The 27,724-nt window shown below is 45.4% G+C and overlaps 1 protein-coding gene across 1 annotated transcript in view; it reads right to left on the bottom strand.

Moving 5' to 3' along the window:
- Positions 1-27,724, bottom strand: part of LOC147117257 (contactin-associated protein-like 2) — a 1,950,749-nt gene that overhangs the window by 168,517 nt on the left and 1,754,508 nt on the right. Inside the window, exon 19 of the mRNA XM_085988072.1 lies at positions 26,307-26,440. Within this exon, the coding sequence (XP_085844198.1) occupies positions 26,307-26,440 (134 nt within the window). The remainder of the gene's footprint in view (positions 1-26,306; positions 26,441-27,724) is intronic.

Raw genomic sequence — 27,724 nt, 5'->3', positions numbered from 1 at the left:
CATTCCAGATCCTAACCACTCGCTGCGTAAAAAAGTTTTTCCTCATGTCGCCTTTAGTTCATTTACCAATCACCTTAAACCTGTGTCCCCTGGTTCACGACCCTTCCGCCAATGGGAACAGTTTCTCTCTACTAGACCCCTCATGATTTTGAATACCTCTATCAAATCTCCTCTCAACCTTCTCTGCTCTAAGGAGAATAACCCCAGCTTCTCTAGTCTATCCACGTAACTGAAGTCCCTCATCCCTGGAATCATTCTCGTAAATCTTTTCTGCACCCTCTAAGGCCATCATATCCTTCCTAAAGTGTGGTGCCCAGAATTGGACATAATACTCCAGTTGAGGCCGAACCAGTGTTTTATAAAGGTTCATCATAACTTCATTGCTTTTTGTACTCTATGCCTCTATTTATGAATCCCAGGATCCCGTATGCTTTTTTAATCGGTTTCTCAAACTGTGCTGCCACCTTCAACGATTTGTGAAAATATACCCCCAGATCTCTCTGTTCATGCACCCCCTTTAGGATTGTACCCTTTAGTTTATGTATCACTTTGCACTTTTCTGCGTTAAATTTCATTTGCCATGTGTCTGCCCATTTCACCAGCCTGTCTATGTCCTCTTGAAGTCTATCACTATCCTCCTCATTGTTCACTATACTTCCAAGTTTTGTGTCATCTCCAAATTTTGAAATTGTGCCCTGTACTCCCAACTCCAAGTCATTAATATACCTCAAGAAAAGCAGTGGCCCTAGTACCGACCCCAGGGGAACACCACTGTGTAACTTCCTCCAGTCTGAAAAACAACCATTCACCACTACTCTCTGTTTCCTGTCACTTAGCCAATTTCGTATCCATGCTGCCACTGTCCCTTTTATTCCATGGGCTTCAACATTGCTGGCATAATGTGACACTTTATCAAACGCCTTTTGGAAATCCATATACACCACATCAGTATTTATAGCAGAAGAAGAGGATAGCATGCTGTAATTCCCAAAGAAACTAATATTGAATCAGGGACAGGGACTCAATAAAATTAATGTAGGTGAAATAAAAGTAATAAAGGAAATAATGGCACTAAAGAGTGACAAATCCCCAGGGCCAGATGGTTTCCACCCCAGGGTTTTAAAGGAAGTAGGTGAGCACATTGCAGATGCCCTAACTATAATCTTCCAAAGTTCTCTAGATTCAGGAACCTTCCCTTTAGATTGGAAAATTGCACATGTCACTCTGCTTTTTAAGAATGGTGAGAGAGGGAAACCAGGGAATTATAGACCAGTTAGCCTAACATCTGTTGTCAGGAAATTACTAGAGCCTATAATTAAGGATAGGGTGACTGAACGCCTCAAAAATTTTCAGTTGATCAGAGAGAGCCAGCATGGATTTGTGAAAGGTAGGTCATGCCCGACAAACCTGATTGAATTTTTTGAAGAGGTGACTAAAGTAGTGGAAAGGGGAATATCTATGGATGTTATTTATATGGACTTCCAGAAGGCATTTGATAAAGTCCCACAGAAGAAACTGTTATCTAAGGTAGAAACCCATGGAGTTGAGGGCAAATTATTGACCTGGTTAGGAAATTGTCTGAGTGGCAGGAGACAGAGTGTAGGGATAATGGGTAGGTACTGTAATTGGCAGGATGTGACTAGTGGTGTCCTGTAGGGATTTGTGTTGGGGCCTCAACTATTCACAATATTTATTAATGACTTAGATTATGGCATAGCAAGTCATATATCCAAATTTGCCGATGACACAAAGATAGGCAGCATTGTAGGCAGTGTAGATGAAAGCATAAAATTACAAGGGGATTTTGATAGATTAAGTGAATGGGCAAAACTGTGCCAAATGGATTTCAATGTAAGCAAATGTGAGATCATCCACTTTGGGCCTAAAAAGGATAGAACAGGGTACTTTCTAAATTGTAGAAAGCTAAAAACAGTGGATGTCCAAAGAGATTTGGGGGTTCATGTACATAGATCATTAAAATATCATGAACAGGTACAGAAAATAATCAAAACGGCTAATGGAATGCTGGCCTTTATATCTAGGGTACTAGAGTACAAGGGGACAGAAGTTATGCTGCAGCTATACAAAACCCTGGTTAGGCCACACCTGGAGTACTGTGAGCAGTTCTGGGCACCACACCTTAGGAAGGATAGAAACATAGAAACATAGAAGATAGGAGCAGGAGTAGGCCATTCGGCCCCTCGAGCCTGCTCCGCCATTCAATGAGATCATGGCTGATCATCCAAATTCAGTACCCTGTCCTTGCCTTCTCCCCATATCCCTTGATCCCATTAGCCTCAAGAAATATATCCAACTCCTTCTTGAATATATTTAATGAATTGGCCTCCACTGCCTTCTGTAGTAGAGAATTCCACAGGTTCACCACTCTCTGGGTGAAGAAATTCCTCCTCATCTCTGTCCTAAATGGCTTACCCATTATCCTTAGACTGTGACCCCTGGTTCTGGACTCCCCGGCCATCGGGAACATCCTTCCTGCATCTAGTCTGTCTAGCCCTGTTAGAATTTTATAAGTTTCAATGAGATCCCCTCTCATTCTTCTAAACTCCAGTGAGTATAAGCCCAATCGACCCAATCTCTCCTCATATGTCATTCCTGCCATCCCAGGTATCAGTCTGGTGAATCTTCGCTGCACTCCCTCCATGGCAAGAACATCCTTCCTCAGATAAGGTGACCAAAACTGCACACAATACTCAAGGTGTGGTCTCACCAAGGCCCTGTACAACTGCAGCAAGACATCCTTGTTCCTGTACTCGAACCCTCTCGCTACGAAGGCCAACATACCATTTGCCTTCTTAACCGCCTGCTGCACCTGCATGCTTACCTTCAGCGACTGGTGCACAAGGACACCCAGGTCTCGTTGCACTTCCCCTTCTCCCAATCTATTGCTGTTCAGATAATAATTCAGATATATTGGCCTTGGAGGGAGTGGAGCGTCGGTTTACCAGAATGATACCCGGACTTCAAGGGTTAAGTTGCGAGGAGAGATTACACAAATTAGTGCTGTATTTCCTAGAATTTAGAAGGTTAAGGGGTGATCTGATCGAAGTTTTCAGGATATTAAGTGGAACAGATAGGGTAGATAGAGAGAAACGATTTCCGTTGGTTGGGGAGTCTAGAACTAGGGGACATAGTCTAAAAATTAGAGCCAGACCTTTCAGGAGTGAAATTAGGAAACACTTCTACACACAAAAGGGTGGTAGAAGTTTGGAACTCTCTTCCACAAATGGCAATTGATGCTAGATCAATTGTTAAATTTAAATCGGAATTTGTCTAAATTAATAAGCAGAACTACAAGGGTAATAATCTCTGGATTACTACCTGAGCCACTTGCAAATTGGCATCGGGTCAAGCAGATGAGAGAATTAAATGTGTGGCTCAAAGAGTGGTGTGGGAAAATGAGGTTTCAATTCATGGGGCACTGGCATCCATTGGGATGGGCTCCACTTAAACCGAGCTGGGACCAGCGTCCTAGCAAATCGAATAACTGGGGCAGTAGATAGGGCTTTAAACTAAAAAAAAGTTGGGGGAAGGGACGGGGGAGGGGAGATTTAGAAATCTAAAGAGAAAGATAAAGGCAATAGAGCAGTGTAGCGATTTGGGTAAAAATAAGCAGAGTGTGACAGGAAGGGACAGAGCGTTTAATGATAGCAGTGCAGCAGAGAATAAGGTCAAAGCAGGGAATAATGGTAAAAAATTTAAATTAAAGGCTCTTTATCTGAATGCACAAAGCATTCGTAACAAGATAGACGAACTAGTGGCACAAATAGAGATAAATGGGTTTGATCTAATAGCCATTAGAGACATGGTTGCAAGGTAGCCAAGGTAGGGATCTAAATGTTCCAGGGTACTGGACATTTCAAAAAGACAGGCAGAATGGAAAAGGAGGGGGAATAGCCCTGATAATAAAGGATGACATAAGGACAGTAGCGAGAAAGGATCTCAGCTCGGAAGATCAGGAAGTAGAATCAGTGTGGGTGGAGATAAGGAATAACAAGGGGCAGAAAACACTGGTAGGAGTAGTATATAGGCCCCCTAACAGTAGCTATACCATTGGACAGAATATTAATCAAGAAATAGTAGAAGCTTGCAACAAAGGTAATGCAATAATCTTGGGGGACTTTAATCTTCACATAAACTGGACAAATCAAATTGGCAAAGGTAGTCTGGAGGACGAGTTCATGGAATGCATTCGGGACAGTTTCCTAGAACAATATTTCATGGGAACAGGCTATTTTAGATCTTGTACTGTGTAATGAGACAGGGTTAATTAGCAATCTCATAGTAAAGGATCCTCTGGGGCAGGGTGATCATAATATGATAGAATTTCACATTAATTTTGAGAGTGACTTGCCTAAGTCCGAAACTAGAGTCTTAAACTTAAATAAAGCCAATTACATAGGTATGAGGGGCGAGTTGGCTATGGCAGATTCTTCACTCAGAGGGCTTTGAATCTTTGGAATTCTCTGCCCCAGAGGGCTGTGAATGCTGAGTCTTTGAGTATATTCAAGGCTGAGATAGATAGATTTTTGGACTCTAGTGGAATCAAGGGATATGGAGATCGGGCGGGAAAGTAGAGTTGAGGTCGATGATCAGACATGATCTTATTGAATGGCAGAGCAGGCTCGAGCGGCCGTATGGCCTACTCCTGCTCTTAATTCTTATGTTCTTATGTTCTTATGATAGCTTTTTGTTAATCAAAGGTATTAAGGGATATGGGCCAAAGGCAAGTATATGGAGTTAGATCACAGATCAGCCATGATCTCATCGAATGGAAGAACAGGCTCGAGGGGCTGGATGGCCTACTCCTGTTCCAATGTTCCCATGTCAACTGCATTGCCCTCATCAAAAAACACAATCAAGTTAGTTAAACACTATTTGCCTTTTACAATTCCATGCTGGCTTTCCTTAATTAATCCTCACTTGTCCAAGTGACTGTTAACTTTGTCCCTGATAATTGTTTCTAAAAGCTTCCCCACTACCGAGGTTAAACTGACTGGCCTGTAGTTGCTGGGTTTATCCTTACACCCTTTTTTGAACAAGGGTGTAACATTTGCAATTCTCCAGTCCTCTGGCACTATCCCCGTATCTAAGGAGAATTGGAAGATTATGGCCAGTAGCTTCGCGATTTCCTTCTTAACCTCCCTCAGCAGCCTAGGATGCATCCCATCTGGTCCTGGTGACTTATCAACTTTAAGTACAGACAGCCTTTCTAGTGCCTTCTCTTTATCAATTTTTATCTCATCCAGTATCTCCACTACCTCCTCTTTCACTATGACTTTGGCAGCATTTTCTTCCTTGGTGATTAGTACCTCAGCCATGCCCTCTGCCTCCATGCATAGGTCTTATTTTTGGTCCCTAATTGGCCCCACCCCTCTTCTTACTACCCGTTTATTATTTATGTGCCTATAGAAGACTTTTGAATTCCCTTTTATGTTAGCTGCCAATCTATTCTCTTACTGTCTCTTTGCTCCTTTAATTTTCTTTTTCACTTCCACTCTGAATTTTCTATATTCAGCCTGATTCTCACTTGTATTCTCAACCTGTCATCTGTCATACGTGCTCTTTTTCTGCTTCATCTTACTCTCTATCTCTTTCATCATCCAGGGAGTTCTGGCTTTCATTATCTTTCCCCCTCGTGGGAATGTACTTGAACCATCTCCTCTTTAAAGGCAGCCCATTGTACGATTACAGTTTTGCCTGCCAATCTTTGATTCCAATTTACCCGGGCCAGATCTGTTCTCAACCCACTGAAATTTACCTTCCTCCAATTAAGTATTTTTACTCTAGATTGCTCCCTATCCTTTTACATAGCTAATCTAAACCTTATGATACTATGATCACTGTTCCCTAAATGTTCCCCTACTGACACTTGCTCCACTTGACCCACCTCATTCCCCAGAACCAGATCCAGCAATGCCCCCTTCCTCGTTGGGCTGGAAATGTGCAAATGGACAGCAAATGTGTAAACTCTAACTCTGATTTTTAAGTCTAGCAAGTAATAGTCTCACAGTAAATGTGTAAGTAATGTGGTATAGAATAATATAACCCCTTTCCCTAGTTTTTCCTCCCACTGGTTTTGTAGCTTTCATTGCTGCAATAACTATTCTTGAGTTATATGGCAGTATTTCAAGGTAATGAGCACAGTGGGAAACATATTCAGATTCAGGTTGACAGACGGTCCTGCCTCACCCATTGTAGGAAGTCTGTATGGCAGCTTGCCATACAGTAGCTTTATTTTGATATCATTTTTAGCACTCTCTAGGTCTGACAAGGGTGCAATTCAAGCTATGCTACTAGCAGAAGAGTAGGGTATTGAATCTAGCGTTTAGCCATCAATGCACTATTTAACACTATAACTTGATAAAATATAATTGTAGTGGGCCTTTGGCCCACAATAACAATATTCTACAGTATAACACAGGGGTGGTCAACCTTTGGCCCCCAAGCCTGGCATTCTGGCCCTCGTACTCAAAGCAACTCAGTCCTATTTGAGTTTAGATTTCTGATATACTGGTTTGTGGTTTGAATGTTGTTGTTTTGGAGGTTTGGAAAGGGCTGTTTATAAGTCTCATTGGTGAATAAATCCTAAATCAGAACACCAAGATCTGACAGTATTAACAACTTGGGACATATGTAAATTAATTGGAACATGGCCTACATACGCAGCCCACAGGCTCCATGGTGTGCGCCTCTGCAGCCCACAAAGACAAAAGTTTGGACACTCACAAATGTCCCATTTGGTATTGGATCAGAAACAGTCTAGTTTTGTCCTGCTTCTATCTGAAATGGATTCTTCAGACGGTCTTTCTATTATTTGCAAATACAAATCTGTTAAAAATAGGAAGTGCTGTAGTGTCCAAATGAACTGTTTTCCTCAAGTCCTTTCTATGGAACAATGGTGAAAAAATCTTGAAATATGTCATAGATTTGCCACTTTCTCTCCATTTACCTGTCTCTGGTCTTTTCCCTATAGGTGTATTTCTTTCTACCCTTCTCTCTTGTCCCTATTTGTTCCTTTCCTTTCTTTCCACTTCACACTCCCATTACCACTAAGTATAATCCTGTTTTTGTTAGAACACTCTCAGGTGAAGAAGAAAACCCAAACCTGAACTGAGATCTACCAATAATTATCAGTAACATTTGCATCGTCTTAGACCCCTCCCTATTTTGCAGAAGTAATTACTCAACTACTTACCTGGTTCTGATTAGGGGCTGCACGGTGTAGCAATAACTTTCTCGAAAGCACATAACGTGATAGGTAACAGCTAATATTAAAGTACAGATTGTATTTAATTATTTATTTAATGAAGCAAATTAAAATAACTTTTGACTATTTTCCAGGGTTAACATTTGATGCAACAAATTTTCTAAATTGCACACACATCCTTTCCTCCTAAGATATGTATGGTCTGGACTGCAGTTTTTTTTAAATAGGTGTAAGTAATGCCAATGATGTACATCCAGCCTTTGTATCCTGACTTAATTCATTCTGAGTAATTGGACCAGTCACTGAATAAGATCATATGAATAAAACATTGGAAGCATCCTTGTTGCTAAGTGTGCATGTGTTGCTGCCAGATGAGAACAGGATCAGACTTGGCTACTCGCCACAGCCGAACAGCCACACATATAAAATAATGTATGTACAAACTCTGTGATATCAATGGTTGTAGCGGCATCCCATCAGCAGAAAAATAAGCAGAGCAGCAACTATTTGTTATTCAAATGTGGTGGCAGATGGTAGGAAATACATTGGACCAAATGTTCCAGCATTAAGTGAGGGTGATGCTATCAACCAGGTTAATATAGCATAGGAACACTGCAAATTGTTTCATTGTGCAATATGTCAAATATGTTGAGAAGTTTAAAAGAAAGCAATTGTTAACACAGCGATGATGTGGTTTAATTTAGGTGCTACAGTGTGGTTGTGACCTGAAGGTCTTCTAATTCAATTGAGCAGTCAAGGAAGATGGATGGCTTAGTGATTTCCAAAATGTGCAAATTAAATTATGTCATTAGTATTTCAATCAAAAGTAAATACTGCCAACATTTTATATATCAATTTTTCATGGCTTAGAGACATAGCTTGTTTCTAGATCCTGAACATTCTGCAACCAGGACAGGAGGCATTACAGACTCAACATATGAATAAAAGAGTCATTAGAAGTGGCCATGAGGTATGTTTTCATGCTACTGTATAAGCATTCATTAGGTTTTGACTATTAATTCAATCCATTAATATATGCAGTTAGTCAGATAGACACCAATGAAAGACTTATAGTTAAACTCTACGATGCTTGTTAATCAAATTCAACTGATACAAATCAGAACTGTATTGCATTTGAGAAAATCACTCCAGCATTTCCTGAGATAAGGGCACGGTAAAATTTGACCCTTTACTGTCTGTTCCTGAGTCATATCAAAGCCCAAACAAACCATGTAAGTTTTCAGCTGTATCTGCAACTTAGGAACTGACACTGTTTTAGTCATACCATTAATTCACATCCTGAGGACTTCCCAACACTGCACAGCTAATGAATTACTTTTGAAGTGTTGTAATCTCTTGTTATGTAGGCAAAAGTGGCAGCCAATTTGTGCACAGCAAGGTCCCACAAACAGCAATAGATAAACGGCTAGTTATTCTGTTTTTGGTGGTGTTGGTTGAGAAATAAATGCTGGCCAGGAGAATTCCCTTGCTACTCTTCAAATAATACCACAGGATCCTTTGGCCTAGAAATTCAGTGCCCTTAGCACCGATTTTGCGGCGCTAGAGGGCCTAGCGCTGCAATTGGCGCCGGTTCCTAAATTGCCTGGGGCCCTTCCACGGCGGTAGACCGGTAGCGCTGCGCTGGCACCGATGACGTCATCGGTGTGCGCAGCGTCCCGGTTGCCGTGGTAACCCGGCCCCAAGCCGAAATTCAGTTGCGGCCGCCTCGCCAGTGGCAGCCGCAACTAAGACTCCGGCAAACGAGTGTTGCCGGAGTCTGCGCCGGCGCTTTAAGGAGGCGCGGCGGCCAGCCGCTTTCCCGCCGGCCGCCTGCCCGCAGCTCCCTCCCCGGACTTCTCCCCCCCCCCCCCGGAACAGAGGCAAGCCCGGCACTTGTCCGAGGTGCCGGGCTCATTTTTGAAGAGATTTGCGGGGGCCGCGGCCGGGTGCAGGCAGCTCCTCCTCAACGGAAGGAGGAGGCCTGCACTTCCCGAGCCTGCCGCACCGCAGCGGGCGCCGCAGCGCCGGAATAGCGCCGCTATGCGGCGCGTTGCGCCAGTTTTCAGGCGCTAAAACCCTTCAGTAGCGCCGGCAGCCGTTTGGGCGCGGCGCTACTGAATTTTTGGCGCGCGCAAAGGGACTTAGCGCCGGCGCTAACTTCCGGTGCTAAAGCCCTGGCGCAGTGCAAACTCAATTTCTAGGCCTTTATATCAACAGGCCTTTGGTTTAACATCTCATCTGAAAGTGGCTCCTCTGACTGCAATGACTGTCAGCTTAGATTATGTCTGCAACTACCTGGAGTGGGGCTTAAATTACAACCACCTGATTCAGAGGTGGGAGTGCTACCACCGAGCCAAGCCGACAATTAAGGGATTCCGATTCATTGTCCCAATTTGTACATGACAGACAAAAATTGGTTAAAAAAAACTATGCCACAAACCCATTTTCTGCTACTGAATTGGCCAAAAACAAAAGAAAAAAATCTGAGAAAAAGACTTGAAAATAACAGTTCAATAGCCCCTTTAAACTTCTTTCCACTCAGATTTGGATGTCTGAATTGTACAGGCAAAAATATGAAGGAATGTAAATTTAGCATTCCCAACAGGAAATCAAGCAGATGCTAAAAAGACATCTCATCTGGCCTATTATTATATTGAAATGAAGCTCCTACCTCTTTGCTGTGGGAGTTTCCCATGTCCAAACACCCACTGGAAGTGCCAGATTTGGTGTAAGTGATTTCTGCTATTAATTCCAGTTGGTTATGCCTGAATAATGTGCACTTATGGGCCTAACCAAGCTGAAAATTGACCATTATATGCCTATCACACAAAAACCACTTAAAGTCAGTCCCAAATGTGTTCGTTAGAAACTGTTGCACCATATTGGGTCTGCAGATTTGGGCTAGTATTTTAATTGTCACAATCTGTCTTATCTTCTCGACCAAGAAGTAATTTTTCTCCTTGAAACCATAATATAAATAATTAATAGATTTCAAAGGCTGATTCTAAATATTTTGACAAGGTAAGCTTGTTTTGTCTTAGGATGGCATGCATCAAAACACAACAAAGCTATTGGGGGGAATGTTAACCCCCCCCTCCCGCCCCCAACCCGGCAGTTAAAATTCCTCGTCTGACTTACCCGCCCTGATCCCGCTGCATTCCCCGTGGGCCCAAGTATCAACCGGCTCTATTCAGCAGAAGGGCAGGACACCCACCGGAAGACAGCAGTGTCCTGCTTTAAATTTGCAGATGTTTTTGATGAGCTATGTTGTTGCTCGTGCGCAGAGGTTTGGTTTTAATCCTTTATTTAGAACCCACATTCTCTCCAACTACAGGAGACCAGCAAATGGCTTATTCCTAATCCATGGTGGTATACACATTTAATTTGTTCTGCAAACAAATTTACAGCAGTTGTTTAAAAATGTACATCAGACGACACAGTCAATATTCCATAACATGGTGTATATTCTTTTCTAATATCATGTTGTATGCTGATTGCTTGTTGGTAATGTGTGGCTGTGTGGAGATAGGCTTGTCCAAAGCCGCTTCTACTGTATGACCCTGTATGAGACGGTTCATTGTCAACTTCAGCACCTGGGTAGCAACCTGGGATGAAAATCAGGAGAGTTCGACAACGGACGGGTGTTCTGCTCCAGCAGGTCACTGCCCAGGCGGTGCAGTTAAAAATTATCCGTCTTTCGGATGAGACGTTAAACCGAGGCTCCGCCTGCTCTCTCAGGTGGACGCAAAAGATCCCATGGCACTATTTCGAAGAAGAGCAGGGGAGTTGTCCCCGGTGACCTGGCTAATATTTATCCCTCAATCAACATAACAATAAAAAACAGATTATCTGGCTATTATCATATTGCTGTTTGGGGGAGCTTGCTGTGCACAATTGGCTGCCGCGTTTCCTACATTACAACAGTGGCTACACTTCAAACGTACTTCATTGGCTATAAAGGATGTTCTGAGATCATGAAAGACGCAATATAAATGCAAGTCTTTCAAGTCTTTCATTTATCCCCATTCTTCTTCTTCTTAGGCAGTCCCTCGGAACCGAGGATGACTTGCTTCCACATTAAAAATGAGTTCGCAGGTGACTGATGAGTCGAATGCGGGACCTACAGTCTCTGTCACAGGTGGGACAGACGGTGGTTGAAGGGGCGGGTGGGTGGGGTGCTTGGGTTGACGTGTGCTCCTTGCGCTGCCTGCGCTTGGCTTCCGCTTGCTCCCGGCGAAGAGTCTCGAGGTGTTCGGCGCCTTCCCGGATGCTTCTCCTCCACTTTGTGCGGCCTTGGGCCAGGGATTCCCAGGTGTCGGTGGGGATGTTACACTTTTTCAAGGAGGCGTTGAGGGTGTCCTTGAAGCGTTTCCTCTGCCCACCTGTGGCTCTCTTGCCGTGCCGGAGCTCCGATAGAGCGCTTGTTTTGGGAGTCTTGTATCGGGCATGCGGACAATGTGACCCGCCCATCGGAGCCGATTGAGCGTGGTCAGAGCTTTGATGCTGGGGATGTTGGCCTGAGCAAGAACACTGACGTTGGTGCGCCTATCCTGCCAATGGATTTGCAGGATCTTGCGGAGGCAGCGTTGGTGGTACCTCTCCAGTGCTTTGAGGTGCCTGTTGTACATGGTCCATGTCTCTGAGGCATACAGCAGGGCAGGTATCACTGCTGAGCTTAGTGCCAGGTTTGAGGTCCTGGTCTTCAAACACTCTCTTCCTCAGGCGACCGAAGGCTGCACTGGCACACTGAAGGCGGTGTTGGACTTTGTCGTCGACGTCTGCCCTTGTTGACAGTAGGCTCCTGAGGTATGGAAAGTGGTCCACGTTGTCCAAGGCCTAGTCGTGGATTTTGATAATTGGGGGGCAGCACTGTGTGGCGGGGGCAGGTAGGTAGAGGACCTTTGTCTTATGGATGTTTAATGTAAGGCCCATGCTCTCGTATGCACTAAATTTCATGGCACCGCTTTGGAGAAATCAAGCAACAATTTCGCAACTGCCAACTTGCTGGAGTTGAGCCAGTCTTTTACTGTAAGGAGCGCTAACATATGAGGTGAATGGAATATTCTCTTTCATACAGGCGTCAACATAGAACAGGCCCAGAGAAACTGACTTCAAAAGTTAAAACAAAAGTGTCAAGATTTTATATTTTTTTAATTGGTGAAAACAAATCTAACCCCTTGATCAGTAGATCTATGCCATTGATGATTGCTGGGTAAATATTTTATTATTAAGTTTTTGTCACTTCAGCAGTTTGTTTGACTTAATCTGACAGACTGGCTCAGTGCAAATAATGTGCAAACTCTTGTGGGATGCCTGATTGATGATTCAGCATTGTGCATTTTGTTTTTAGAAATTTAATCTCAAATGATTGTTAAATAACCATGACATTTTTAATTATATGTTGCTGAAATTCCATTGTTGTAAAATAAAATGGAAAAAAGCACAACATTTTATTGCATTGTTATAGTGTCTGGAACGTACTGCAAGTCTGTGTTCAATTGACAAAAGCTTCAGCATATTAAAGTACTATGATGCATTTCAATCATTAATGGTAGGAACATCAGAAAGTGTAGAATAAGAGAAAATTATATATTGTTCTTTTAAGTAGCATTCTGGTTGCCCTGCATTTGTCAACTAGTTGCTGGCATGAACGTTGTTAAATCTGGTTTCTATAAACTGGTGGGAGACCTTAGACCATTTTTATAAATCAATAAGTATGTCGCCAGTCTATCAAAACTGGATTTAACAGTACAAACTCCATGAGTCAGCTCATAAAATAGTACTTAAAAGATCAATACAAAAGTGGCTAAGGAAAGGTCATTTGGTCCGTCAAGCCCCTTCCCTGCATCTGTTCTATCAGGGACTCCATCCTACCCGCTCAATCTCCTGAAGGAAACCTCAAAGATAAATCTTGTGTTCCCTGACACGGAAAGCTAATTAAGCAAAATTTCAAACTATTAATCCAGCTTTCCAAATCACACAGTTGAGCGCTATTTTCTATAGCCAACTATATATCTTATATTTATATACAGTCAGCTTCACCTACATTAGGCGCCGATACAGTTGACATTTCACAGTTCACTGTGGCTAAAACCTTGAATCCCAAACTATTAAGTTTAATAGTATTTATTTTTGCTTACAATGGATGCTAATGCTGCTTTAATCAGACAATTAGCATTTGTTGCAAGCAACTGTTTTGATGTTTGATTTTTCAACTTGGGTGCAGGTAAAAAAGTTATATTTATTTAGTGTCTTTCATGAATGTAGGATGTTCTAAAGCACTTCATAGCTAATAAATTAATTTTGAAGTGTAGTCATTGTTGTAATTTCAGGAAACGTTGGAGCTAAATTTGTGCACAGCAAGGCCCCATAAACAACAATGAGATAAATGACCAGATAATCTGCTTTTAGTGATATAGCGATAGCAAAATACTGCGGATGCTGGAAATCTGAAATAACAACAGAAAATGCTGGAAAAACTCAGCAGGCCAGGCAACATCCGTGGAGAGAGAAATAAAGTCAACGTTTCAGGCCGAAACCCTTCGTCAGGACTGAAAAAGCACAGGGAATTAAACAGATTAAAAGGCCAGTTTGGGAGCTGGGAAATGGGAATGAGAGAACAAAAGAGAAGTGAAGAAACATTAAGAGGTATTCAAAACAAGACGAGATGGTGATAGGACTAGTGGAGACAAAAGACAGCTCTCGATTAGGTGTGAAATGCGCTGGCAGAATGAGAGACAGCTGCCATGTGGGAGTGAAAAAAAGGGGGGAAGGGCCAAAACAAAGGTGTGGGTAAAAAATATATGTAAAAATGTAATAGGGGCTGAGGTTATGATCTGAAATTGTTGAACTCGATATTGAGTCCGGAAGGCTGTAAAGTGCCTAATCGGAAGATGAGGTGCTGTTCCTCGAGCTTACGCTGGGTTTCCGTGGAACAATGCAAGAGCCCGAGTACGGTGAGGTCTGAGTGGGAATGGGGCGGTTAATTAAAATGACAAGCGACCAGAAGCTCGGGGTCACCCTTACGGACTGAACAGAGGTGTTCCGCAAAGCGGTCACCCAATCTGCGTTTGGTCTCCCCAATGTAGAGGAGACCACATTGTGAGCAGCGAATACAGTATACTAGATTGCAAGAAGTACAAGTAAATCGCTGTTTCACCTGGAAGGGGTGTTTGGGGCCCTGGACAGTGGGAAGGGGGGAGGTATAAGGGCAGGTGTTGCATCTCCTGCACTTGAACGGGAAGGTGCCGGGCAAAGGGAAAGGGTTGCTGGGGGTGATAGAGGAGTGGACTAGGGTGTCTCGGAGGGAGCGGTCCCTACGGAAGGCGGAAAGGGGAGGGGAGGGGAAGATGCGTTTGGTGGTGGGATCACGTTGGAGGTGGCGGAAATGGCGGAGGATGATCCATTGAATGTGGAGGCTGGTGGGGTGAAAGATGAGGAGAAGGGGAACCCTATCATGGTTCTGGGAGGCAGGGGCAGGGGTGAGGGCAGAAGTGCGGGAGATAGAATGGACACGGTCGAGGACCGTGTCAACCATGGTAGAGGGGAATCCTCGGTTGAGGAAAAAGGAAGACATGTCGGAAGCACTGGTGTGGAAGGTGGCATCGTCGGAGCAGATGCGGCAGAGACGAAGAAACTGGGAGAATGGAATAGAGTCCTTACAGGAGACGGGGTGGGAGGAAGTGTAGTCCAGGTAGCTGTGGGAGTCAGTGGGCTTGTAGTGAATGTCGGTCAATAACCTATCCCCAGAGATGGAGATGGAGAAGTCGAGGAAGGGAAGGGAAGAGTCGGAGATGGACCATGTGAAGGTGAGGGAAGGGTGGAAGTAAGCTCGACGAACAGCACCTCATCTTCCGATTAGGCACTTTACAGCCTTCCGGTCTCAATATCGAGTTCAACAATTTCAGATGATAACCTCGGCCCCTATTACATTTTTACATATATTTTTTATCCACACCTTTGTTTTGGCCCTTCCCCCCTTTTTTTCTCTCCCACATGGCAGCTGTCTCTCATTCTGCCAGCGCATTTCACACCTAATCTAGAGCTGTCTTTTGTCTCTCCACTAGTCCTATCACCATCTCGTCTCGTTTTGAATACCTCTTAATGTCTCTTCACTTCTCTTTTGCTCTCTCATCCCCATTTCCCAGCCCCCAAACTGGCCTTTTAATCTGTTTCATTCCCTGTGCTTTTTCAGTCCTGACGAAGGGTTTCAGCCTGAAACGTTGACTCTATTTCTCCCTCCACGGATGTTGCCTGGCCTGCTGAGTTTTTCCAGCATTTTCTGTTGTTATTTCTGCTTTTAATGATGTTGGCTGAGGGATAAATGTTGATCAGGACATTAGGAGAACTCCCCTGTTCTTCTTCGAAAAATGTGATGGGATCTTTTACATCCACATGAAAGGCCAGATAGGGCCTTGGTTTAAAGTCTCCGACAGTCAGCAACTCCAACAATGTAATACTCCTTTAATACTGCACTAATGTGTCAGCATGGATTAGGGCCACGATTTTGCCAGTGCTCAGAGGGTGGGTTCGGAGGCGGGTCCGCTGTCAAAATTGAAATGATTGACAGCGGGTTGGGAGCCCGCTCTGAACCCACCTCCATGTAAGGTTCCAAAGCATCAGCTCTGCGATTGCAGAACAGGCCCGACACCAAGTGGCAGGGGAGGCATTTAAGATAGTTAAATGCTTGTTAAACTCTTGTTAACTACTATTTTGCCAGCCTATTTCTATTTTACCACATTTTTAATGAGGTTCACGTCGTTCAGAGATCACGTCAGGTAGGTATGTCGGGAGTTCAATCGAGCTGAATAGTTCACAGCTGCAAATGTAGTATAAAAGCTAACATTTCACATTTGTTCACTTTTCAATGTCAGAAGTTGCTGATTTCAGGATTTGGAAGACACATTTGATCTTTATTGAGGCTGTAAATGTGTGGTGTAAACTCTATATCCACTGTTACCTCCTTGGAATAATCTCTCTCCCCATTGACAGATTGCTTCTAACATCTCATCCGCACCTGCCATATATAACAGCAGAACGGGAATGATTTATTCCCTCTCACCCAGGTCCTCAGAACCTGACCACGATCAGCCGTAGCAGCAGCAGAACCAGGCACACCAGCAGCACCAACAGCAAGAGCGCCAACCTTCTCCTCAACCACCTGCTGCTGCACAGGGCAGAGGCCGTCAGCGCAGGGCTGCACCCTGCCACAGGAGATACCCCCAATACAGGGTTTACTGGCAGAGGATGAGCTTCCTCAACATGAGTGAGCAGCAGTGCCAAAGGAGGCTGAGACTATCGCGACAGGTAGTCGCAGGCATTTGCACAATGCTCGATCAAGACCTGCAACCCAGAGGAGCGGGTGGACACCCCTTACCAGTGGCTGTCAAAGTCACCACCGCCCTCAACTTCTTTGTGTCAGGCTCCTTCCAGGGATCAGCAGCAGACATTAGCGGCATCTCCCAGTCGGCCGCTCACAGATGCATCACGCAGACCACTGATGCCCTCTATGACAAGTCCGCCAATTACATCCACTTTTCCACTGATGAAGCAAGTGTTACTGAGCAGGCGTTCGGCTTTGTCAATCTTGCTGGCTTCCCACGGGTGCAGGGCGTCATTGACTGCACACATGTGGCCATCAGGTCACTCCATCAGAACCCAGCAGTATTTGTCAACCACAAGGGCTTCCACTCCCTTAATGTGCAACTGGTGTGCAACCATAGGAAGAGCATTATGCATGTGTGTGCCAACGTCCCTGGCAGCTGTCATGACTCTTCCATCCTCCGCCAGTCTACTGTCCCTCAGCTCTTCGCACTGCCAAATGAACTTCTGCGCTGGCTTCTTGGAGACAAGGGCTATCCCCTGAAGACGTAGCTAATGCTACCTTTGAGGAGGCTATCAAACGAGTCTGAGGAACATTATAATCAAAGCCACATTTACACCAGGAGTCTCATAGAGCAAACAATAAGGTTGCTCAAAATGCGCTTCAGATGCCTGGACAGATCTGCTGGAGCCCTTCAGTATGCACCAGCCAGGGTCGGGAGAATCGTCATTGTCTGCTGGCCCTGCACAACATAGCACTGCAGCAAGGATTAGCACTGTATGAGGCACAAGGCACAGAGCACACAGCCTCTTTGGAGGAGGAGGAGGAGCAGAATGAAGTTCAGCATGAGGAACACTGGAGGAGGCGGCTGTCCCAATACGACCAGAACACGAGCACATTGCTGCCCGTGATGGCCTAATCAATGCCAGATTCACCTAACTTTATGCAGCACAGATATATGGCTGCCACATGCGCATAAAGGTTGGCATCACCCCACTTCAACACCATAGAGCATCTCTACAATGAACTGTGCGTTCCTTGCACTGTCACTACCATTGCTGAACATAAAAGGTCCCCATACCTTTCACTCTGCCACTTGCAATTGTGAACACACATATGGCAACGAATGCAAACATGCAGAAAAAATTACAACAAAGTAAAAGAACAGAAACTTAACATTCATTTATAGCAAATCACCCAAGTGACTACCCTTGTGACTATTTATGTAGGATCTTTCTTTTACGTGTGCTTCTATGTGGTGCTACCCCTGTGGCTTCACCAGATGTAGAGGCAGCCTGCTCATTTCCCTGCTGCGACTGCTTAGACACCTTTGGCAGTCATCCTCTGGGTTTTGGAGCCTGTGGGGGCCCCACCAAAGTTTGCTCCTCCTGTGGCTGTGCAGGGGCAGATTCAGCCATCACTGTCTGGGGAGGCATCTGGGGTTTTGACCCCAGATCTGAGGGTGGAAGTTTGATCGCTTGGAGAGGAGCCCCCACTTCCATGTCCCCACCCACCATCATCCCTCTCATGGGCCACCTGCACTTCTCTGATAGCAAGTAGCTGGAGAGCATCTTGCTGCACATCAGTGGGGCCATGAGGACCCATGTTTGTACTGACATTCCTCATAACAAGGACGTCCATGAACCTCTGGTTTCTCTCCTCAATGGATGCCCATCTATCCTCCATAGATGACCATCTATTTAGAAGTGTTACCATGTTCTCCTGAGTCTGGCGATTTATGTCCTCCATGGAGGTGGCCATCCATCCTTTCCATGGCAGAACCTACCAGTGCGTGCGCCATGATGTTGCTCATATTTGAGATGGACTCCTCCATTCTCTGCACACTCGCAGTTACTGTGGTTGCAAACCCTGTCAGAACCTCCTGAACTTGTTCCTGAAGCTCCAGGATCGCCCTCCTCCTGGATGGCCCCCGAGGCTCAGCATCTGCATGCAGCTCAGCAGAGCTAGGCGACTCCTGCGGCCTCTGATGAGGAAGCTCCACTGCTGTCCCTGTCTCCACTATCTGATCTTGCTCACTTGTGACTTCTGATACACCAGGTGACAACACCACTCTATCTCGCATAGGACCCACCGAGGTGTGCGTCTCTGCGCTGGTGCTGGGTGCGCTCATTTCTGCTGATGCTGCTCCCTCAGAGGCTGGAGGATCCTCTGAGGAGTGCTCCTGCTCTTCCTCCTGGACAGTGGGGGGTGAGGGGCCCTTGATGGTCCTGTGGGAGAGTAACAACATGAATTAGACATGTGATATGTAGATTGCAGACACATCCCATTATGCACACGATGAGCATTCAATTTCTTTTGACATCAGACCCCATATGAGTCACTCATGAATGCCAGCTAAGATGTATGGAAAATAATTCTGTCACCAGGTTGTTCTAATGAGCCCTCTCTCTGTACCCCACTTCAGGCTGGTCAACGACTCATGTTATGTCCAGAGCTGCCTCCTCAGCATTGGTGAGCACAGCCAGCGATGGTGGTCTTCCTCCTGTTCTCTCCCTCTCCCTCTTATTGTGGGCTCTCATTTCCTGCAATGAGGGAAACAAGAGAAGTTTGAGTGAGAGTGATGGAATGAGTGTAAAGAATGGATGGGATAGATGTTTAGAGGGAGACTATGATGGAGTGGGGTGCCAATACCAAGTTGCCTCCTTTTGAGTTGTTAATTGTTGCTATTGCATAACATTGAGGGTGAGTGTGAGGGGTGCATAGTAAGATGGGGATGTGATTCTGTACATAGTACATAGGGAGAGAGGGATGGGTGATGGTGCAAGGGATGTTGGGGTGAGTAAGGATGTGCAGGAGTAGGGTTGGCAATGCAGAGTGATGGGGATGTGATGACAGGCACAGCAGAATGAAGGTAAGTGTGATTTTATTCTCACCTTTCCTGAATGCAGAAGATCATTAAACTTCTTCCTACATTGCACACAGGAGCAAACAAACATACAGCTTGCATTGACCCCCTCAGCTATTTGCAGCCAGGCTGCCTTTGTCTGGTGAGGAGGTCTCCTCCTTCAATCCCCAGGGAATAGAACCTCCCTGCTTCCTTTGACTCCATCCACAAGAACATGGAGGGAGTCATCATTGAAACATGGCACAGCCCTTTGTCTATCTGCAGTCATTGTTGCCTGAACCAGCACTCAGGAGCACTAAATCAGAATTGAGAGCAAATGGGGACATGGCCCCTTTAAATATATCGGCAACAAACGCGTCATCAGGTGACGTCACCAGACCCGCACCTTGTAATTGGGCCGGGTAATGCGCAGGGCGGGCTTAACAAGCCCAATTAACGTAAAATCCTTTTCGCAGAGTGACTGGAGCCGGGAGCAGGACTGGGACCCGCCAACGACCTCTCCTGCCGCGATCTCGCCTCTGGTGGCGAAATCATGGCCTAAGTGTTCAAGTCTCTGGCGTGTGGTTGGAACCCATGACCTTCTGACTGAGTGGTGTGAGTGGTACCACTGAAGCAAGGCTGACACAATCAGCTGTAACTCGGGGTGGGGGAGGGATCGAGTTGTAGCTGCATCGTGGCTATGCACATTATAAAAAGTATTAGAAACTTAACCATGGAACCCTCACAACATTCAAGAAGCATTTGGATGAGCACTTGAAATGCCATAGCATACAAGGCTACGGACCAAATGCTGGAATATGGGATTAGATTAGACAGGGCGTGATGGCCGGCGCGGACACGATGGGCCGAAGGGCCTCTATCCGTGCTGTATAACTCTATGACTCTATGACTCTATGAGTGCCAGGATTAGCTATAACATCAGCACATCACACTATAACTACAGCTGATGACCCTGAATTTGCCATCGGCAGCGTAGCTACGGAGCATGCCTTGTATTGGGAGTTCGGGTTTCGGGCCGCCAGGCATATGCCTGCATAAAGGCCCACGGATCCCAGGGACACAGGCGGTTCGGAAGCATCCCTGGGATCACGTGGGCCAGGTCATCCAATGAGAAAGGAGGATTCCATTTAAGAACGGGATTCCCCATAAACCATAATGGAATCCCGAAATAATTTAAGCAATTTAGACAACTGGAATAAAAATAAGTGTTCTCATTTTCAAATTTAATTAAAAGTCCCTTCAATCCAGCAAATACAATAAAAATTCAATTTTTTGAAAAATAATTTTAAACATTTTAATCCGAGCCAAAATTTGCATGAAGTAATTTTAAGTTTTTGTGCATCATTTTTTATTTAAAATTTTTTAATTTAAGATTTATATTAACCCTTACACTGATGAAAGCTGGCCCTACGCCTGCTTTTACCAGGCATAAGAGTTTCGTGGGCATTTGCTGGGCAGTAGTTGGGCAAATAGCCCAACTCTGCGCCAGCGAAAGTGATTTCTCAGTCGTTTCGGTAGGTCTGTAAAGGCGAACCTTGACAGATCGCAAGTTCCGGGTTTTCGCGTATGCGCAGCGCATGCAGAAACCTGGAACTTGTGGGGCCTTTCAGAAGGCTTACGACAGCGTATGCCGTTATCGGGACTGCAAATTGAGGGATGATACTTCAGTTGATCTCAGCGATGAAGTCACTGTGAGGAATAAACTGGGTAGCCACTTACAGCAAAATATCCATGTTCAAACCAGTTATAAGAGACTTATACTGTAATCAAAAATGGCAGCCAGAGAGATTGTTGCATTTTGAAGACACATGCATGATGATGACTCATGCTCGTCAATTAAGGTCTTTTAACCTCATGTCCATTCAGGCTATTTTCAGATCCTTGGTAGCAAGCTATAAACCTCCCTCCATCCTCTGTTGAAACAGTAGTCTGACCATTTCTTTTTTGAATGCTTCAATCAGCTCGCCATTCATTGTATTTGCAAGTTACATTCTTAAATATGAAGTATGTAAATCTTAACAGCCCTGTGGGAGAACCTTCACCACACGGACTGCAGCAGTTCAAGAAGGCGGCTCACCACCACCTTCTCAAGGGCAATTAGGAATGGGTAATAAATGCTGGCCTTGCCAGCGACGCCCAGATCCCATGAACAAATAAAAAAAATAACATTTGTCGAATACTTTCTTCCGTTTATAATCATGTTATTCATTTTTCTTCTGGTTAAGCACAAAACTTTCAGTGCATCTTACTGCACTGATACACTTCATAATTTAAAAAAAAATCTTCATCTGGTATTTGCCTGCTCCTCCATCACATTCTCTCAAATAAGAACAGCTTTATCCCTCAAGACCCAGAACACTTTTTTGTTAAGAAATTCAACCTGTTCAATGACACTGCCACAGACAAGACTGAGTCCTTAATCCAATCAAAGACCCATTGCGTTTACTGAGAGCTTATTGCTAAGGTACTGACATCTGCAAACAAAGGCAAAACTTTGGGCTGCATTTTCCATTACAGGATGGTAGCAGGTTTCTCATCAGCTAACAGCTAGCAGCCAACTCCATTACTGTCCAGTTAGAAAATGTATCCATCCTGGCAGTAATCACAGACATTTAAAAGCATTAATGTCAATCAACACACTTGACACACTTGAGAGTATGGAAGAATAGATTATTTTTAGGGAAAATTATTTGCCCTGGTACTATCAGTTATCTACGGGAATTTACAATGAGAGTCTGCCCTGCTCATTGAGTTTGATGTCAGAGGCACGATTGAAAAATAATAAGAGCAACAACAAAAAACAAAATTGAGATGGGGCATCACAGGACCATATCCAACTGCTTTTATCCTGCAGCTGGAAGCACTGTTGCAGAAAAGGGATAAAAGCGAGGGAGGTGAGCAGTTTCGCCAACAACTCCATTTAGACTGGCCATACTCTATTCCAAAAGTGCTAGAGTGAGGAGGCAAATCAGAAATATGGCGGCAGCCTTTTGGAGCTTTCAAATACTGGAAAACACAAATTAAAAACTGAAAGAGGGATAAATTCAACATCACAGGCATAAAATGGGTGCAAAGATGATGAATTTAGCAGTGTGACGACCGGCACCCGATTTGTGCTTGTGTTCTGGCCACCACTAAATTCACCAGTGTTAAGTCTGTGTGTGTATATTGAGAATTACTACACAGACCACAAGAGTAAAATTTAACAGGTCTTTACTGGTTGAAGGTCAGGGCGGAACTGCCCAATAAATCATTACACAGCACTTATATACCGGTGTGGTCACCGCCGGTATTACAGTATACAGCAGCCAAGATAAAGTAGTGCAACCCTTAAAATAGTTCTCTTAAAGGTGGAACGGTTACATACACTACAACCAGGCCTTCCAGCCTCCACATAAATTCTGCAAGTCACTGCATGCCCGCATTTGCGACACCTCCCTCCCTAGACTTACCAAAATTCAAAGGGCCCCGATCAGTAAGCTGCATTGGGGCACCAATTGACATCTGCAGCTCGTCAGTTTTATTCCAATGAAGCCCATGGATAAATTTAGGATGGTCTTCAGGCCTCAGCCCTCTGATGTGTGAGCTCTATGGGCCAACCTTTTTGCGCACATTATCAGGCATTGTCAAATTTAGGCCCCAAAGTTAAGAGTAAGAAGGGAAGTGAGAAGAATTGATTTTCACCCAAAATGTAACACAGTTGTGGAATAAGCTACCAGAAAAGGCCATTGATGTAGACCCATATAAATAGGTTGAAAAGACAATTAAATGAATTTCTAGACAGAGAAGGAATTGAGAGATATTGTGAAAAGATAGAGACACAGCGTGACCTATCAGTGATTAGCCTTTTCATGTTTCTAGGAATTACTTGTTCTCATGCTCTCCATTTTGGCACCCAGGTTGAAGTTTGAGAAATCAGTGAAAACAATGCTCCTTATCATCACTAGCAGCTAGATGTAGCCCTATGTTTGAATGCTAAAGAAATAAAAGGACTGTAAACCTAAAAACAACCGGCCAGAAATTCGGGTCCCCACGGGTGAGTACGCGCTGGGTACTCATGCGTAGGGCCAACGGAAGTGCCGGTTTCGTGCATGCACTGCGCATGCGCAGGTAATTGGAACTTCCATTCCCTTAAAGGAAGGGGTTCACAGGTCAAACGCGTGCGCTGGAGAGGCAGCGCGTACGCCTGGAACTTCCGTTTTTTTTACAGGTTTCTCCGAGAGTGTAAGTCTCTAGCAGCTATGCTTTTAAAAAGCAGTCGCAAGGCCTGCTTTTAACAAGGTAAGTGGTGAATTAAGTAAAATTAAAACACTTTTTCCACAGGTTTATTATTTTTAAATACTTTAAAGAAAGGTAAGTTTATTTTTAGCCCTGTTAAAAACTATAATTAATCTTTTCAAAAATTTAAATTATTGTTTAAAATAGTTATTTTATGTAATTTATAGTTATTTTAAAAATGTGATTTAAAAAAAATAATTATTTGACGTTTCAGTTATGTTTTGGGGCTGATCTCTATTTCATAGATTTGACAGGTCTTCCCTGCTATGATTGGCTCTCCATGGCCCACGTGATACATAGATACATAGAAGATAGGAGCAGGAGTAGGCCATTTGGCCCCTCGAGCCTGCTCCGCCATTCAATGAGATCATGGCTGATCATCCAAATTCAGTACCCTGTCCCTGCTTTCTCCCCATATCTCTTGATCCCTTTAGCCTTAAGAAATATATCTAACTCCGTCTTGAATATATTTAACTAGCTGAAGTGCCCGGCAGTGCCGAGGCTTTTTTGAGGGCATGTTGTTGTTGGAAGAGAGAGAGCGAGCGACTGGGGGGGAAGAGAGAGAGCGACTGGGGGGGGAAGAGAGAGAGCGACTGGGGGGGAAGAGAGCGAGCGACTGGGGGGGAAGAGAGAGAGCGACTGGGGGGGAAGAGAGAGAGCGACTGGGGGGGAAGAGAGAGAGCGACGGGGGGGAAGAGAGAGAGCGACTGGGGGGAAGAGAGAGAGCGACTGGGGGGAAGAGAGAGAGCGACTGGGGGGAAGAGAGAGAGCGACTGGGGGAAGAGAGAGAGCGACTGGGGGGAAGGGAGAGAGCGACTGGGGAGGGGGAGGGGGGGAGGGGGAGGGGGAGGGGGGAAGGGGAGGGGGAGTGGGGGAAGGGGAAGGGGGCGATGGGAGGGGGTAGTGGGGGAAGGGGGGAAGGGGAGGGGGAAGGGGAGAGGGGAAGGGGAGGGGGGAAGGGGAGGGGGGAAGGGGGAGGGGAGGGGGGAAGGGGGAAGGGGGGAGAGGGGAGGAGGGGGGACGGGGGAGGAGGGGGGAGGCATGTGGGGGGGAGGGGAGTGTGGGGGGGGAGGGGGTGTGGGGGGAGGGGGTGGGGGGTGTGGGGTGGGAAGGGAGGGGAGAAAGGGAGTGGGGGAGAAAGGGAGTGGGGGAGAAAGGGAGGGGGGAGAAAGGGATGGGGGGGAGCCAGCAGACCCTTTCCCCTCTGCCGGCGATGGCTCCGCAGAGCTCCATGCCGCCCTACGCACTGACAGGGCCCAGCCGAGCGCAGCGCCCCGGTCAGCCCGAGCCCCGCTCTCCCGAGCCCCGCTCTCCCGCGTAAGCCGGCTTCAAGACCGCCGAGCGGGGAAGAGAGACGCCGCATCTCACCTGCTGGCTTCCCGCGCTTTATGCCTCGGGCTTCTGTGTGTCGCCTGCTGCGCGCGCACCCTGTGCCTGTCCCGTGTCCCTCGCAGCCGATGCTATTGCCCCGGGTAACGTGACGGGGGAGACTGGGTGGAGGGGGAGGAGCTTGCCACAAGCCGTGGGACAATTACCTAGCTTGGGCGTGGCTGGGCAGGAGAGGCCCAGGCTTTGAAGCCTTACAAAAACGGGGAAAGGTAGGAAAAAGAATCAGGTTATAGAAAATATTTACAAATGAATTAACTTTTTTTTAAAACAATTTAATAAAAGCAATTTTTTTTTGCTGGAAATGTAGATTTGAAAAGAAACACGCAGAAAGTGGGAAAAAGAAATGAACAGTTTGGAATCAAGATGGCGGCCACTCACCTCGGTTCAGAACGATAAGGCCCGCCCACACACACACCGATTGGTCAACCGTCAGGTCACTGAACTGTAGGATTGGTCAATCATCACGTCACTCAACTGTAGGATGGCCCGCCCGCACACACAATGAACCCGCCCCCACTCGATGCAAATGAGCGGATAATGAGCAGAATTTTGAACGTTTTTTGGATACCGTCGGCACAATTTTTGTCTGACCAAAAAGTAAATTCGCCTACAAGAGTTCCCTAATGATGAGCTTTCTTTTGATATAACATATGTGTAGGTACGCTCTATAACTTTTGATTGTATAGCCGGACAGAGAGACAGAGAGACAGACAGAGAGACAGAGAGACAGACAGGCATACTGTTTTATATATATAGATGAATTGGCCTCTACTGCCTTCTGTGGTAGAGAATTCCACAGGTTCACCACTATCTGGGTGAAGAAATTCCTCCTCATCTCTGTCCTAAATGGCTTACCTCTTATCCTTAGACTATGACCCCTGGTTCTGGGCTCCCCGGCCATCGGGAACATCCTTCCTGCATCTAGTCTGTCTAGTCCTGTTAGAATTTTATAAGCTTCGAACTAACTGCGCCCCTGGGATACGCAAGCACTGTGTGCCGGCAGTTGCAGGAGGCCCAGGATCGGAATCCCATGCGGGCCCACAGCACAACAGCCGGCGCGCTAGGTAAGTGCAGGTCGGGGGTTTACATCCGCGGGAAGCCTCCAACCCGAATTTCTGGCCCACTCTTTCATCCTCCAAGCCTGCACTGAAGTGAAAGAATTCGCATATAGTGATACACGTTCACCTCCTAAAGTGTCTCATTGCCATATTAACAAAATTTACCTGAAGACGTAGTTCCCTCCCATGTCGACTGATGTTGACGCTATGCGGTTGTCCATTAGCCAAGTTCCTGTGGGCCAGGTCAATTCTGAATGGCTCCTTCGTACCTCCGAGGTTGTACCGAATTTGCAGGCTTCCTGTAAAAATCAGGAGGTGTCCTCAGTATTAAATACCAGCTCTGCTTTGAGGGACAGCAGACCCTTGCTTTGTAATTTACAAAGTATGCACAGCATTTTGACTATAATTTGAAATGTTCCAATATTTCAATAAAGTTAGAGAACAGTTAATGCCATTTGCACTCTTTGTAATACTGGTACAAAATTGATAGAAGTTCCATTTGGTCTCCTTTGATGATTCAGGTGAGTCTATCCAGTGAGTAGCTGAGCCTTACAGACCAGAAAGATCCCAGCTTCAACCTGTGTTTGTGATGAGTTAACCCATCTCAGCCAGATGGCGTGATGAGGCTCTACAACTGACCGCAGCATCCCTTGGGTTAGGAAGAGGAAAATCAGCTAAGTGCTGCTGGTCATTATCCAGCAACTCGTGCTGGAAATGCATGACCATGATTTGGTGAGATTTAAGGTAGTCATGGAAAAGGACAAAGATGGACCGGAAATAAAGGTTCTAAATTGGGGGAAGGCCGATTTTAATATGATAAGGCAGGATCTGGCCAAAGTGGACTGGGATCAGCTACTTGTAGGAAAATCCACATCAGAGCAGTGGGAGTCTTTCAGAAAGGAAACAGAGAGAGTACAACGCCAACATGTTCCCGTAAAGGTCAAGGGTGGGATAAACAAGCCCAGGGAACCCTGGATGTTAAGGGATATACAAGAATGGATTAAGGAAAAAAGGGAGGCTTTTGGCAGATACAAAGGAAGCCCTAGAGAAGTATAGAAAGTGCAGGGGGGTACTTAAAAATGAAATTAGGAGAGCAAAGAGGGGGCATGAAAAAACACTGGCGGGAAAAATAAAGGAAAATCCCAAGGTGTTTTATAAGCATATTAAGGGCAAGAGGATAACCAGGGAAAGAGTAGGGCCCATTAGGGACCAAAGTGGCAATCTGTATGTAGAGCCGGAAGATGTGGGTGAGGTTCTAAATCAATATTTTACATCTGTGTTCACTATGGAGAAGGACGATGTAGGCATAGTAATCAGGCAGGAGGATTGTGATATACTTGGACAAATTAGTATTGAGAGCGAGGAGGTACCAGCGGTTTGAGCGGGCTTAAAAGTGGATAAATAACCAGGCCCAGACGAAATGTATCCCAGGCTGCTGTGTGAGGCAAGGGAGGAGATTGCAGGGGCTCCGACACAAAATTTCAGATCCTCTCTGGCCACAGGGGAGGTGCCAGAGGACTGGAGGACAGATAACGTTGTACCATTATTCAAGAAGGGTAGTTGGGATAAACCAGGGAATTACA

Source organism: Somniosus microcephalus, chromosome 5, assembly GCF_052327205.1.
Source record: "Somniosus microcephalus isolate GS21.2 chromosome 5, FLI_Smic_1.0, whole genome shotgun sequence".
NCBI lineage: Eukaryota > Metazoa > Chordata > Chondrichthyes > Squaliformes > Somniosidae > Somniosus > Somniosus microcephalus.
This window is presented reverse-complemented; position numbering and strand designations above follow the sequence as displayed.